Consider the following 15,442-nt stretch of genomic DNA (forward strand, 5'->3'; position numbering starts at 1 on the left):
CGTGGCCTGATGGGAGTTGTGGTCCCACCGCGGTTCCCGACGGCCCGGCCCGCGCGCATGCGCACCCCGCCCACGCGGCACAGTAACAGAGAAACCCGGAGGTGGGATGGGAAAACTTTATTAAGTTTGGCTTCCAGCTTCGGCCTCGCGGGCCCCGCCCGCCCCGAGCTCGGGTCACGGGGCGCCCCCGCCGCCCTCCTCGTCGTCCTCCACGTCGAGGCCCGGGATGCCGCGGATCTGGCGTTGCAGCGCCCCTCCCAGCAAGGGCACGGCGCCCTCCTCCTCCTCCTCTGGGGGCGGCGGCGGTGGCGGCGACACGGCCCCGGGGGCTGGCTCTGGGGGCACGGGAGGCTGCGCCGGCACGCCCTCTGCGCCCTCCGAGACCCCTGCCGCTTCGCCCTGCGCCCCCTCGTCCAGGGCACCGCCCTCAGCCTCCTCCTGCTCCTTCTCCTCCTCGGGGCTGTCGGTGAAAGGGTTCTCGCCCTGTGGGGAGGGGCGCGGACACTGAAGGGAGGGAGCACAGGCGGGGACTAAGCTGGGGACAGGGCAGGCCCGGACCAGCGCCTCACCTTCAGGTAGCGCTCCAGCTTCTTGCTGATGAGCTTGTTGTTGAGAATACTGCGGGCCACCATGAGGGAGGACTTCTTGGACTGCTCCATCATGAGCTGCGGGCAGGGCAGAAGGAGCTGGAGAGGCTGCTCTGAGTGCCCTACAAGTTTCTGCCCCGACCCTGCCAGCTTAGAGGGACCCCACCCCGCCCCCGCACCCACGCACTTCCAGCCCCACCAACGGAGGGCCACTCCACAAGCATGGAACCACAACCTATCTGATCTTTGTTCAAATTCCCTCTCCTTCCACACCACACTTACTGTAGGTAAATAAAAATACAGATCTATATATCTCTATCTTTACGGCTGTATTACAGAAATCTGATTTGCTTACAAAAAAGCTATAAGCAGTGAACAATTAAGAAACTAAGAGCCAAAGGTGCAACCTGTAACAAGGTGCCAACTAGGCTAATAGGCAAGGAGCACTTTGGGGCCAACGGGGAAGATATAAAAACAGGAACAGATATTTAATGAAACGTCTTTTTTAACCCACAGAATTCCAAGAATGAAGAATTATTCCCAGTCATGCAAGGGTGAAGAGACTCTTCTCTGCTGGTGGGAGGATCAACTGTTTCCGTATTTTTTGGAAAGCAGTTTGACAGAATGTATGAAAAGTAAAAATCCGTCTCATTAATCCCTTCCCAGAACGTATCCTAAATTTAAGAACTGGAAACATGCGTGCACACTGATTGTAGTGGTGAAAAATGGGAAAACACCTAAACGTTCCTCAGTGCAGAAGAGGTTAAATAAATCGTACATTCAAAAGAACATCATGCAGCCCTTCAAATCGGGCTCATCTCTGCACTGGCATAAGAAAGGTGTATAATATAGTACTGTCTGCAGAGCATGCCAGAGCCATTTTGTCTGGAAGGATTTCCATCAATATGCTGGGCCATCTCCTCATGGTGGGAGTACAGGCAAATCTCACTTTGATCATTATAAAAACCATAAGGTAAAAGAAGGATATTTTTGGTGGGGTGGGAGAGCCCATTGAGTCCTTCCCACTCCATTTACATGTTTCAGAAAGCCTTCTCACTTGCTGTTTCTACTCTCTCCATCTTCATTTTTTTTCCTTAGCACGTTTTCTCTACTACTGGAGGAAAATATTAACAGACATCATACATGCTCACAATAAACTAAAGATACACAATTAGGATACTACTATAGACCGTTCCCCCAGTGACTCTCACTTGCCAACAGTTTATCCTCCTGGTTCTAGATGCCCAGATAACCACACCATAAATTCTCCCAAGTGAGGCACATTTATGTTGCTTCCAGATCTTCTCCACAATAACCCAGCAACACCAGAATAAACTTGTACAGTTCCATGCTGGTGCTTTTCATTCTAACCAGGTTTGGTTTCAAAGTGATAGTGCCCAATTAACTGCAGAACATTTGCAAGTCATGCTTCTTCCACCTGTGTTAAAATAATGACCTGGTCCTCCTGCCTGCCCATCAGCACTGGATGTTGTCACTGTTGGGTATTTTTGCTGTGGATAAAAGACAGAAGAATCTGTGCTGCTGCCTCCCACGGCATTTCCCTGCCCACCAGCGAGTGAGTGCTCTGGTAAGCACACTGGAACACCCGCCCACAGTTTATAATTTTCTAACTATTTTCTGATCTTGGTTTTTATTTTTCACATTTAAATTTTCTTTTTTTTTAGACAGTCTCGCTCTGTTGCCCAGGCTGGAGTGCAGGGGCTCTCAGTTCACTGCAACCTCCGCCTCCCAGGTTTAGGCAATTCACATGCCTCAGCCTCCTGAGTAGCTAGGACTACAGGCACGCACCACCACACCCAGCTACTTTTTTGTATTTTTAGTAGATACAGGGTTTTCCTATGTTGCCCAGACCGGTCTTGAGCTCCTGAGCTCAGGACCTCCACCCATCTCGGCTTCCCAAAGTGCTGTGATTACAGGCGTGAGCCACCACGCCCAGCCAAATTTTCTAGAATTTGATACAGATTGAGTATCCCTTATCCAAAGTGCTTATGACCAGAAGTCTTTCAGATTTTGATTTGCATTATACTTACCAGTTGAGCATCCCTACTCCAAAAACCCAAAATCTGAAATGCTTCAATGAGCATTTACTTTGTCATGTCTGTGCTGAAAAAGTCAGATTTTACTGGGCACAGTGTCTCGTGCCTGTAGTCTCAGCTACTCTCATGAGGCTGATGCAGGAGGATTGCTCGAGTTCAGGAGTTCAAGGCTATAGTGTGCAATGATTTCACTTGTGACCAGCCACTGCACTCCATCCTGCACAACATGGCAAGACTCAATTCTTTTTTCTTAAAGAAAAAAGTTTTGGATTTCGGAGCATTTCGGATTTTCAGATGACGGATGAACTCAATCTGTATATGTTATGAGGTAGAGGGTCCAAAATTTTCTTTTCCAGAAATGTACAAAACACACCATTTATTTCCCTACCAAATTGGCATATAGGTGTACCATCCCTTATCTATAAACTGGAAATCCAAAAGGCTCTAGAAAACAAGTCTTCCCCCAAAATTCATTTAGTGGCTAAATGTGAACTGACATTACATTTTTCATTTATATGTAAGTCATGTGAAGAATTATTTGTGACTCAACTACAAGGCGCTTTCCCCAGATCCTGTTGGAGAGGTTAGTGCTAATACCATATTGTCTTTCTTTTTATTTTATTTTAGAGATAGGAGTCTCACTCTGTTGCCCAGGCTGCACTGCCATTGTGTGATCACGGCTCACTGCAGCCTCAAACTCCTGGGCTCAAGTGATCTTCCCATGCTAGCCTCTTGAGTAGCTGGGACTATAGGCACTCACCACCATGCCTGGCTAATTTTTTATTTTTTGTAGAGACGAGATCTCACTATGGTCAGGAACTCCTGGGCTCAAGCAATCCCACCTAAGCCTCCCAAAGTGCTGGGATTGCAGGTGTGAGCCACTGCGCCCAGCCTTGCTTATTGGCTTTCTGAAGCTGAAAAATTAATTCTGAGGCTTCTGGCCCTAAGGTTTCAGATAAAATATCTGTACTAACTTTAACAAATTACTAAGTCTGAAATATACTGAGATCTTTTGCTAGACTCTCTATTCTGGTTCCACTGTTTCATTACTGTGCTAATATCACTTTTTTTGTTTTTTAATTGCAGCAGCTTTGTAGTAAGTTTTAGTATTTCTGAAATCGATCTCTCAGCTATTGTTAGACTGAATTTTACAATGTAAAACTTTAAAATAATTTCATTTCATTCAGTCCTACTCCCCGACTGATATTTTTGACTAGAAATGTGCTGTCTATATTAATTTGGAGAGAACTGGTTTTTGTTTTGTTTCACTATTAAATTGCCTATTTAAGAACACAGAACATTCCTCCATTCATTAAGGTCTATTTCTTTTTTCTTTTGAGATGGAGTCTCGCTCTGTTGCTCAGGCTGAAATGCAGTGGCATGATCTCAGCTCACTGCAACCTCCGCCTCCAAGGTTCAAGCAATTCTCTGCTTCAGCCTCCCAAGTAGCTGAGATTATAGGCGCCCACCACCCCACCTGGCTAATTTTTTGTATTTTTAGTAGAGACAGGGTTTCACCATCTTGGCCAGGCTGGTCTTGAACTCCTGACTTAGTGATTCACCTGCCTCCGCCTCCCAAAGTGCTGGGATTACAGGCGTGAGCCACCGTGCCCGGCTAAGGTCTTATTTCATATCCTTGGAGTATTTGCAGTTCTTAAAGATCTCAAGCCTTTCTTCTTCCCTCCCTGTTTTTTTTTTTTGAGACGGAGTTTTGCTCTTGTTGCCCAGGCTGGAGTGCAATGGCGCGATCTTGGCTCACTGCAACCTCCGCCTCCCAGGTCAAGCGATTCTCCTGCCTCAGCCCCCCGAGTAGCTGAGATTACAGGCGCCCACCACCACGCCCAGCTAATTTTTTGTATTTTAGTAGAGACAGGGTTTCATTATGTTGGCCAGGCTGGTCTCAAACTCCTGACCTCAGGCAATCCACCCGCCTCGGCCTCCCCAAAGTGCTGGGATTACAGGCATGAGCCACCATGCCTGGCCCTCAAGTCTTTCTTCTTAAATCTGTATTCTTAGCTATTTCATACATTCTGTGGTTATTTTAAGTAGTTTTTTTTTTCCATTTAAATTTCTAACTGGTTAATACTAGAATAGAGAAACACTACTACTTTTTGTATGCTATTTTGAATCCCATCCCCTTACCAAATTCTATTAATTCTAAGAACATTTTGCTGGGATCATTCAGCTTTTCTAAGAGCATAATCACATTATTTGCACATAAAGAGAGTTTGCATTATACCAATAATATTGCTAGATTTTTTGTTTTTGTTTTTGAGACGGAGTCTCGCTTTGTCGCCCAGGCTGGAGTGCAGTGGCGCGATATCAGCTCACTGCAAGCTCTGCCTCCCAGGTTCATGCCATTCTCTTGCCTCAGCCTCCCGAGTAGCTGGGACTACAGGCGCCCGCCACCACGTCTGGCTAATTTTTTGTATTTTTAGTAGAGATGGGGTTTCACCGTGTTAGCCAGGATGGTCTCGATCTCCTGACCTCGTGATCCACCCACCTCGGCCTCCCAAAGTGCTGGGATTACAGGCGTGAGCCACCGCGCCCGGCAACTGTTGCTAGATTTCTTAGGGAACTATCCCTCCATTCCAGAAACAAACCTTACTTATAATGTATCATACATAGGGATCACCACTAGATTGATAGTTACTAATATTTTATTTAGCACTTTATTTTATTTATTTTTTTGAGACAGAGTCTTGCTCTGTTGCCCCGGCTGGAATGCAGTGGCATGATCACAGCTCACTGCAGCCTCAACCTCCTGGGCTCAGGTGATCCTCCCACCTCAGCCTCCCAAGTAGCTGGGACCACAGGCCCCAGTACCTTGCTAATTTTTTTATTTTTAATTTTATAGACACAGGGTCTCACTATGTTGCCCAGGTTGGTCTTGAACTCCTGGGCTCAAATGATCCTCCCACCTCAGTCTCCCCAAGTGCTGGGATTACAGGTATAAGCCACTATATCCAGCCAGCTTTCTTTCTTTTTTTTTTTTTTTGAGAAGGAGTCTCACTCTGTTGCCCAGGCTGAGTGCAGTGGCGCGATCTCGGCTCACTGCAACCTCCGCCTCCTGGGTTCACACCATTCTCCTGCCTCAGCCTCTTGAGTAGCTGGGACTACAGGCGCCCGTCACTACGCCCGGCTAATTTTTTGTATTTTTAGTAGAGATGGGGTTTCACCGTGTTAGCCAAGATGGTCTTGATCTCCTGACCTCGTGATCCGCCTGCCTCGGCCTCCCAAAGTGCTGGGATTACAGGCATGAGCCACCGCACCCGGCCAATCCAGCCCACTTTCATATCTTTAATAATAGTAAACTAATCTACAGTTTCATTTTGGTATCATCTTTATCAGAATTTTGGAATTAAGGTTTAAGAAGCTTCCTAAATATTGAGAGGACAGACTTCTAGCATAGCAGTCTGAGGCGTTCCCTGGAACACTCCCTAGTGAAACTGATGAAAAGTATTAAAAAACAACCATTTAAAGTCTCTGAAAATGTTCCTAAGGACATACAGCCCTATGAGAAAGATTTAATGAGGAAAAGCTACTAAAACTCAGTTCCATGAAGAGTTGTGATGTCTGAAACACAACCTATTGCATCCCTGCCTCCCCTAGCTTAGTGTGATGGAAACTCCACTCCAGACAGTACAGCCAAGAAGAAAGGTCTGCCTGCATCTACCCAGCTCATCTCAGTTAAGGGGTATGATATCCTCCCAGGAGGAACAGAATGTCAGCATCTATTTTTCTGAGATGGAGTTTCACTCTTGGTTGCCCAGGCTGGAGTGCAATGGCGTGATATCGGCTCACTGCAACCTCTACTTCCCGGGTTCAAACAATTCTCCTGCCTCAGCCTTCCGAGTAGCTGGGATTACAAGTGCCCGCCACCAAGCCCGGCTAATTTTTGTATTTTTAGTAAAGATGGGGTTTCACGATGTTGTCCAGGCTGGTCTTGAACTCCTGACCTCAGGTGATCTGCCCACCTTGGCCTCCCAAAGTGCTGGGTTTACAGGCGTGAGCCACTGTACCCAGCCGGATGTCAGTATCTCTCATCCCGCCCCCAGCTACCTGCTGATGAGGCTAAGTTCTAGACAAGCATAGCTGAGAGGGAATGGTTCCTATCTTCTACCCAGCCACACACACGTGGAATGGAGGCTTGACCCTGGGCATGGCACACTAAGAATATAAGGGCTCACATACCCATGGCTTGTTCATAAAGCGGAGGTCCCATGCCAGGAAAGGCAAACCAAGACCGGAGGCTACAGCCTACTGTACCTCCTCCCATGTCTCTCCTAAAGTGGCAGAGTCACTCAGAGAGAGGTACTCCATTGTCTCCATCCCCAGAGCCTTGGCTCAGAGATTCTGCCCACAGTGAGAGCAGGGCCTTAAATCAGTAAACTCCCAATCTCAAAGGAACTGACTGACTTCACTGGCAAGAGTGTTGGGAAGTGCAAGACTAGGGCCTCTCTCAAAAACAATGGAGACTAGGGAGAAAAAAAATTAAAAGGACATTGATAGCTTTTTTTTTTCTTTCTGAATATTTATTGGAGTTACACACTGATAGCTTTGTCCTTTTTTTTTCCCCCACCACACAGCCATAAAAAAGAAGGACCGCTAGATTTGACAGTGGTATTAGCTAACCCATAGGCTAACTAGGTTACCAAAGAGACAAGGACCAGTGAAATAGCTAAGAACAGACTCCCTGGGTTCAGAATAAATCTCAAACAACCACCTCAAAAACCATCCCTGTTGGGCCTGGCGTAGTGGCTGACGCCTGTAATCCCAGCACCTTGTGAGGCTGAGGTGGGTGGCTCACAAGGTCAAGAGTTCGAGACCAGCCTGGCCAACATGGTGAAACCCCGTCTCTACTAAGAATACAAAAATTTGCCGGGCGTGGTAGCACATGCCTGTAATCCCAGCTACTCGGGAGGCTGAGGCAGGAGAATTGCTTGAACCTGAGAGGTGGAGGTTGCAGCAAGCCAAGATCGCGCCACTGCATTCCAGCCTGGGCAACAGAGCAAGACTCTTGTCTGGGAGAGGGGGCGGGGAGGGGAGGGGAAAAAAATCCCTATAAAGGAGCCCAAATTTAATTGGATCAGATTGGGCAGCAATCTATGCCCCAAAACATTGTTGAAAACAATAAAGCAATCAGCCAGCAATTGGTAGAGTTTAACAGCTGAGTATGGTCTGGGAAAAAGAGCGAGCCCATGGCTTCCTCCCTCCAAGACACACCACCAGTTTCATACTGTGTGAGGATGAAAGAGACCTAACTAAAAAAATCTAGCTAGTCACTAAACAAATAGACAAGCAAATACAGTAACAAGACCCTGGGAGGGTGGGTGGGGGATCAGTGCCCAGAGTTGCCACAACAAATTATCTAAGATGTCTAGTTAACAGTGAAAAATTATGAGACATCCAAAGGAAACTCTGACCCAGGCACAGATGAAAAAGCAGACAATAGAAACTCCTGTGACAGTGAACAGATGTCAAATTCAACAAACATTTTAAAGTAGCAATTGTAAATAGGTTTAAAGAAAACTCAAGTAGAAGAAGGTATAATGACACTGTCTCATGAAACAATTTAAACACAGAGATAGAAATGATAATAATAAAATGGTAAATCTTAGAGCTGAAAAGTACAATAACGGACACCAAAAATCCATTTGAAGGACTCAACAGATTTGAACTTAAGAATTAGTGAACTTGGGCGGGTGCGGTGGCTCACGCCTGTAATCCCAGCACTTTGGGAGGCCGAGGCGGGCAGATCATGAGGTCAGGAGATCGAGACCATCCTGGCTAACATGGTGAAACCCCATCTCTACTAAAAATACAAAAAAATTAGCCGGGCGTGGTGGCGGGCGCCTGTAGTCCCAGCTACTCCGGAGGCTGAGGCAGGAGAATGGCGTGAACCTGGGAGGCGGAGCTTGCAGCGAGCGGAGATCGCGCCACTGCACTCCACCCTGGGCGACAGAGCTAGACTCCATCTCTAAAAAAGAGTGAACTTGGCGGAGCTCGGTGGCTCACGCCTATAATCCCAGCACTTAGGGAGGCCGAGGCAGGCGGACCACAAAGTCAAGAGATGGAGACCATCTTGGCTAACACGGTGAAACCCCATCTCTACTAAAAAAAAAAAAAAAAAAATTACAAAAAATTAGCCGGGCGTGGTGGTGGGCACCTATAGTCCCCAGCTACTTGGGAGGCTGAGGCAGGAGAATGGTGTGAACCCAGGAGGCGGAGCTTGCAGTGTGCAGAGATGGCGCCACTGCACTCCAGCCTAGGCAACAGAGCGAGACTCCATCACAAAAGAAAAGAATTAGTGAACTTGTGTATCAAAAGAGATTATACAATCTGCAGAAGAGGGAAAAAAGTGAGGTAAAATGAACAGTCTCAGACAACCATGGCACACTATTAAGTGATCCAACATACGGGTAATGAGCATTAGAAGAGGAAAGAGAGAAAGGAGTAGGAAAACAAAATACTTGAAGAAACAATGGCTGAAAGCTTTGGAAGGTTGATGAAACCTGTAATCTATACATCAAAGCAGCTCAGGCCGGGCGTGGTGGCTCACGCCTGTAATCCCAGCACTTTGGGAGGCTGAGGCGGGCAGATCATGAGGTCAGGAGATCGAGACCATCCTGGCCAAGATGGTGAAACCCCATCTCTACTAAAATATAAAAAATTAGCCGGGTATGGTGGTGTGCACCTGTAATCCCAGCTACTCAGAAGGCAGAGGCAGGGGAATCACTTGAACCTGGGAGGCAGAGGTTGCAGTGAGCTGAGATTGTGCCACTGCACTCCAGCCTGGCCACAGACCAAGACTCCGTCTCAAGAAACAAAAAAGCAGCCCAACAAACTCCACGTAGAATAAACACAGAGAGATGCACAAAGACATAATGAAGGTGCCAAGAGTCAAAGACATGGGAAAAATCTTGAAAGCAGCAAGACAAAACAAATCATCACAAGGAAACCCCAATATTAGGTTAAAAGCTGACTTCTCAGCGGGGCACGGTGGCTCACTCCTGTAGTGGCGAGACCCTGTCTCTATTTTTTTTTTTTTAATCAAAAAAGGGAACTCTGTAGACAGACACAAATTACTAAAAATGACTTAAAAAAAAACCCAGAATATCTGAATATACCCTATAACAAGTGGAGACTGAATTATTAATAATAATAAAAAAAACTAGTTAACAGGCTGGGCACAGTGGCTCATGCCTATAATCCCAGCACTTTGGGAGGCCAAGGCAGGCAGATCGCTTGAGTCCAGGAATTTGATACCAGCCTGGGTAACATGACAAAACCTCGTCTCTACAAAAAACTACCAAAACTAGCCGGGCATGATGACACACATGCCTTTAGTCCCTGCTATTTGGGAGGCTGAGGTGTGAGGATCGCCTGAGCCTGAGAGGTGGAGGTTGCAGTGAGCCGAGATTACACCATTGCACTCCAGCCTAGGTGACAGAGTGAGACCCTGTCTCAAAAAAAAAAAAAAAAAAAATCTAGTTAACAAAAGCCAGGCCTAGATGGCTTCATAAGCAAATTCTACGAAGCACTTGAAGAATTAATACTAGTATATACTAGTTCTTCACAAACTTTTCCAAGAAACCAGAAAAGGAAGAAAAATGACAACTGTATGAGGCCAGTATTAATTAACCTGATACCCAAGCCAGACAAATATATCACCAAAACACTACAGACTATTATCTTTTATGAATATAGATGCAAAAATTCTCAACAAAATAGCAGCAAAACCAATCTAATATATAAACATAATTACACACTATGACCAAGCAGGATATATCCCTGGGACACAAGGGTGTTTTATATCCAAATAAAATAATGTAACATACTGTAACAACACAATTAAAGACAAAAGCCACATGATCACCTCAACAGAGGCAGAAAAAGCATTTGACAAAGTCCAACACCATTTTAAGATAAAACACTTAAGAGGACTAGAAGGGAACGTCTTCAACTCAATCAAGGGCACCTATGAAAAACCCACAGCTGACATCGCACTTAATGGTAAAGACTGGTGCTTTCCCTGTAAGATCAGAAAGATGAGGACATCCATTCTCACCACTTCTATTCAATACTGTATTGGAGATTCTAACCAGGGCAATTAGGCAAGAAAAAGAAATAAAGTGCATCTAGATTGGAAAGGAGAAGTAAAACTAACTCTATTTGCAGATGACTGATGTTGTACAAAGAAACCCCTAAGAAATCCACTAAAAACTAGGTTGGGCGCAGTGGCTCATGCCTGTAATCCCAGCACTTTGGGAGGCCGAGGCGGGTGGATCATGAGCAGGAGATTGAGACCATCCTAGCTAACATGGTGAAACCCCATCTCTACTAAAAATACAAAAAATTAGCTGCGCGTGGTGGCGGGCACCTGTAATCCCAGCTACTTGGGAAGCTGAGGCAGGAGAATGGCGTGAACCTGGGAGGCGGAGGTTGCAGTGTGCCGAGATTGCACCACTGCACTCCAGCCAGGGTGACAGAGTGAGACTCTGTCTCAAAAAAAAAAAAAAAAAAAAAAAAAAAGAAATCCACTAAAAACTATTAGAATAAACATTATTCTATGTTTTTATTTTTATTTTATTTTATTTATTTATTTTTTGAGATGGAATCTCGCTGTCTCCCAGGCTGGAGTGCAGTGGTGCGATCTCAGCTCACTGCAACCTCCGCCTCCTGGGTTCACACCATTCTCCTGCCTCAGCCTCCCAAGTAGCTGGGACTACAGGCACCCGCCACCACACCTGGCTAATTTTTTGTATTTTTAGTAGAGACGGGGTTTCACCACATTAGCCAGGATGGTCTGGATCTCCTGACCTCGTGATCTCCAACCTCAGCCTCCCAAAGTGTTGGGATTACAGGCATGAGCCACTGCGCCCAGCCTTATGTTTTTATTTTTTAGAGACAGGGTCTTGCTCTGTCACTCATGCTGGAGTGCATGGTAGGATCATAGCTCACTGCAACCTCAACTTCATAGGCTCAAGCCATCCTCTTACCTCAGCCTCCTGCATAGCGGGGACTACATGCACTTGCCGCCACACCTGGCTAACTTGTTTCTTTTATACAGACAGGGTCTCACTATGTTGCCCATGCTGGTCTCAAACTCTTGGAATGAAGCAATCCTCCCACCTTCACCTCCTAAAGTGTTTGGATTACAGGTATGAACTATAATGCCTAGCCATAGCTGAAATATTATTAAAATTATGAAATATTAAAAACGAATAGTTCAGTGAGGTTGTAGGGTATAATATCAATATATTGGCTGAGCACAGTGGCTCACGCCTATAATCCCAGCACTTTGGGAAGCTGAGGCAGGAGGACTGCTTGAGCCCAGGAGTTTGAAACCAGCCTGGGCAACATGGTGAAACCCTGTCTCTACAAAAAATACAAAAATTAGCTGGGCATAGTGGCACATGCCTGTAGTCCCAGCTACTTGGGAGGCTGAGGTGGGAGGATTACCTGAGCCCAGGAGGTTGGAGGCTGTAGTGAGTCATGATGGTGCCACTGCACTCCAGCCTAGGCAACAGAGTGAGACCCTATTTCAAGAATAAAAAAAAAAAAGTATTTTTATACACATGCAAAAAAAATCCAAAAATATCAAGAAAACAATTCCATTTATAATAGTAACAGAAAGAATAAAATACTTATAAAAAATCTTAACAGGCCGGGCCTGGTGGCTCATGCCTGTAATCCCAGCACTTTGGGAGGCTGAGGTGGGTGGATCCCCAGAGGTCAGGAGTTCAAGACCAGCCTCGCCAACATGGTGAAACCCTGTCTCTACCAAAAATACAAAAAATTAGCTGGGCGTGGTGGTGCGTGCCTGTAATCCCAGCTACTCAGGAACCTGAGACAGGAGAATTGCCTGAACCCAGGAGGCGGAGGTTGCAGTGAGCCAAGATGGCACCACTGCATTCCAGCCTGGGCAACAAGAGCAAAACTCTGTCTCAAAAAAAAAAAAAAAAAATCTTAACAATAAAGAACAAAGCTTACACCCTGAAAACTACAAAACATTTGAAAGAAATTAATTCATTTACTAGAGCTCAGTAAATGAAAAGACATCCCATATTCATGGATTAGAAGACTTAATAGCTATGGTCAACTGACTTTCAACAAAGATGCCAAGATCATTCAACGGGGGGAAAACAGTCTCTTTCATTTCTTTTTCAAATGGTGCCGGAACAACTTAATATCTAGATGCAAAAAATAAAGTTAGACCCTTACCTCATACGATATAAATAAATTAACTCAAATGGAACAAAGACCTAACTGCAAAAGCTAAAACCATAAAATTCTTAGAAGAAAACACAGGGGTAAATCTTCGTGACCTTGGATTTATCAATAGATTCTTAGTTATGACACCCAAAGCATAAGCAATAAAAGAAAATTGGACTTTATAAAAATTAAAACTATTGTGCTACAAAGGACACATCAAGAAGGTGAAAAAACCCACAGAATGGGTGAAAATATTTGTAACTCATATCAAATATGGGACTTTACAAAAAGAACTCTACAAAAGACAACACAATTAAAAAATGCACAAAGAACTTGAATAGACATTTCTCCAAAGATACAAAAATGGCCAACCAGCCCATGAAAAGATGCCACTAGTCAGTCATCAGGGCTATACAAATCAAAACCACATTGAGATACTACTTCCCACCCACTAGGATGACTAGATCAAAAAGTCAGAAAATGCCGGGCGCGGTGGCTCATGCCTGTAATCCCACCACTTTAGGAGGCCAAGACGGGGATCACCTGAGGTCGGGAGTTCGCGACCAGACTGACCAACATGGAGAAACCCCGTCTCTACTAAAAATACAAAATTAGCCAGGCGTGGTGGCACATGCCTGTAATCCCAGCTAGGAGAATTGCTTGGACCCGGGAGGCAGAGGTTGTGGTGAGCCGAGATTGTGCCATTGCACTCCAGCCTGGGCAAGAAGAGCGAATCTCCATCTCAAAAAAAAACAAAAAAAAAGTCAGAAACTAAGTGTTGGTGAGTATGTGAAAAAATCAGGACCCTTATATGTTGCTGGTGGAAATGTAAAATGGTACACAGTCACTTTGGAAAATAGTCTGGTGCTTCCCTCACAAGTTAAAGTGTTACTATTTGATCAAGACATTCCAGTCCTAGTCATATACTCAAGAAAAATGAAAACATATGTCCACGTAAAAACTTGCACAATAATGTTTCTAAGAGCATTATTCATAATAGCCAAAAGGTGAAAACAACCCAAACACCCAAAAAGATGAATAAACAAAATGTGCCACATCTATCTACACAATGGAATAATATGAAGCCATATGAAGGAATGAAGTTCTGATACATGCTACAATGTGGCTGGACCCCAAAAACATCATGCTTAGTGAAAGAAGCCAATCACAGAAGACCACATATTATGTGATTCTGTTTATATGAAGAGTCTAGAACAAGCAAATAGAGAGAGACAGATTAGTAGCTGCCTAAGGCTGGAGGAGGACAAGAGGTTGGGGGGGGGGGCTGATAGCTAAAGGGTTTCTTTTTGAGGTGATGAAAATATTCTGTAATCGACTGGTTGATGACTGCAGAATTCTGTGAATACATGAAAAACCAATGAATTGTTTTTTTTTTTTTCATTTGTTTGGTTTTTTTAGAGACAGGGTCTTGCTCTGTTGCCCAGTCTGGACTGTGGTGGTGCAATCATAACTTACTGTAACCTTGAACTCCTAGCCTCAAGCGATCCTCCCGCCTTGGCTTCCCAAAGTGCTGGGATTGCAGGCATGAGCCACCACGCCCGGCCCAAAGACTACTGAATTGTATACTTTAAATGCGTGAATTGTACAGTATGTGATTCTATCTCAGTAAAGCTGTTACCAAAGATAACAATAATAATTAGAAGCTTTCCATTAATCTCTACAGTCTAGAATTCTAAAAAATACAGTATTCAGACTGTATTCAAATTATCTCTGTAAACCAGTGACTTCTGGGTGTCTTCTAAATATCTTTCATCATCCTTCCAAACCTCTCTACGGTACCAGCTGCTATGGCTTGTTCTTTTTTTTTTTAACTTCTTTTAGGATCAATTTTGAGTTTATATTTTGCTATCACCTCCCCCGTATTTTCCAACTTTTTTTTTTTTGAGACAGAGTCTCGCTCTGTCGCCCAGGCTGAAGTGCAGTGGCACGATCTTGGCTTACTGCAAGCTCTGCCTCCTGGGTTCACGCCATTCTCCTACCTCAGCCTCCTGAGTAGCTGGGACTACATGCACCTGCCACCACGCCTGGCTAATTTTGTTTTTGTATTTTTAGTAGAGACGGGTTTCACCATGTTAGCCAGGATGGTCTCGATCTCCTGACCTCGTGATCCGCCCACCTTGGCCTCCCAAAGTGCCGTGCCCATTGTTTTGGTTTTTTCGTTTTGTTTTGTTTTGTTTTTGAGATGAGTCTTGCTCTGTCGCCAGGCTAGAATGCAGTGGCGCAATCTCGGCTCACTGCTACTTCTGCCTCCTGGGTTCAAGCGATTCTTCTGCCTCGGCCTCCCGAGTAGCTGGGATTACAGTGCCCGCCATCACGCCCAGCTAATTTTTGTATTTTTAGTACAGACAGGGTTTCACCATGTTGGCCAGGAAGGTCTCCATCTCTTGACCTCGTCATCTGCCCACCTTAGCCTCCCAAAGTGCTGGGATTACACGCGTGAGCCACCACGCCCGGCCAGATTTTCCAACTTTCATTAATGACATATAGTTTCCAACCTCTGCAGTCTTCTAACCCCTACTAGTTCCTAGCATAAGAATCTGTTTTTGGCAAGTTCCCTAA

General features: G+C 45.2%; 1 protein-coding gene across 3 annotated transcripts in view; it reads right to left on the reverse strand.

The window, feature by feature from the left end:
• Positions 1 to 102: 102 nt before the first annotated feature.
• AKAP8L (A-kinase anchoring protein 8 like) overlaps positions 103 to 15,442 on the reverse strand; it is a 38,427-nt gene continuing 23,087 nt past the window's right edge. For 2 of the 3 annotated variants that reach the window (XM_004060197.5, XM_019015488.4), the window contains 2 exons: positions 570 to 665; positions 103 to 483 (listed from right to left, as the gene is read on the reverse strand). In XM_004060197.5, the coding sequence (XP_004060245.1) occupies positions 175 to 483; positions 570 to 665 (405 nt within the window). In that variant the 3' untranslated portion in view covers positions 103 to 174. Of the gene's footprint in view, positions 484 to 569; positions 666 to 2,043; positions 2,099 to 15,442 lie in introns of all 3 variants that reach the window. The other variant, XM_019015489.4, reaches the window with a different exon arrangement.

Source organism: Gorilla gorilla, chromosome 20 (genome assembly GCF_029281585.2).
Source record: "Gorilla gorilla gorilla isolate KB3781 chromosome 20, NHGRI_mGorGor1-v2.1_pri, whole genome shotgun sequence".
NCBI classification, from domain to species: domain Eukaryota; kingdom Metazoa; phylum Chordata; class Mammalia; order Primates; family Hominidae; genus Gorilla; species Gorilla gorilla.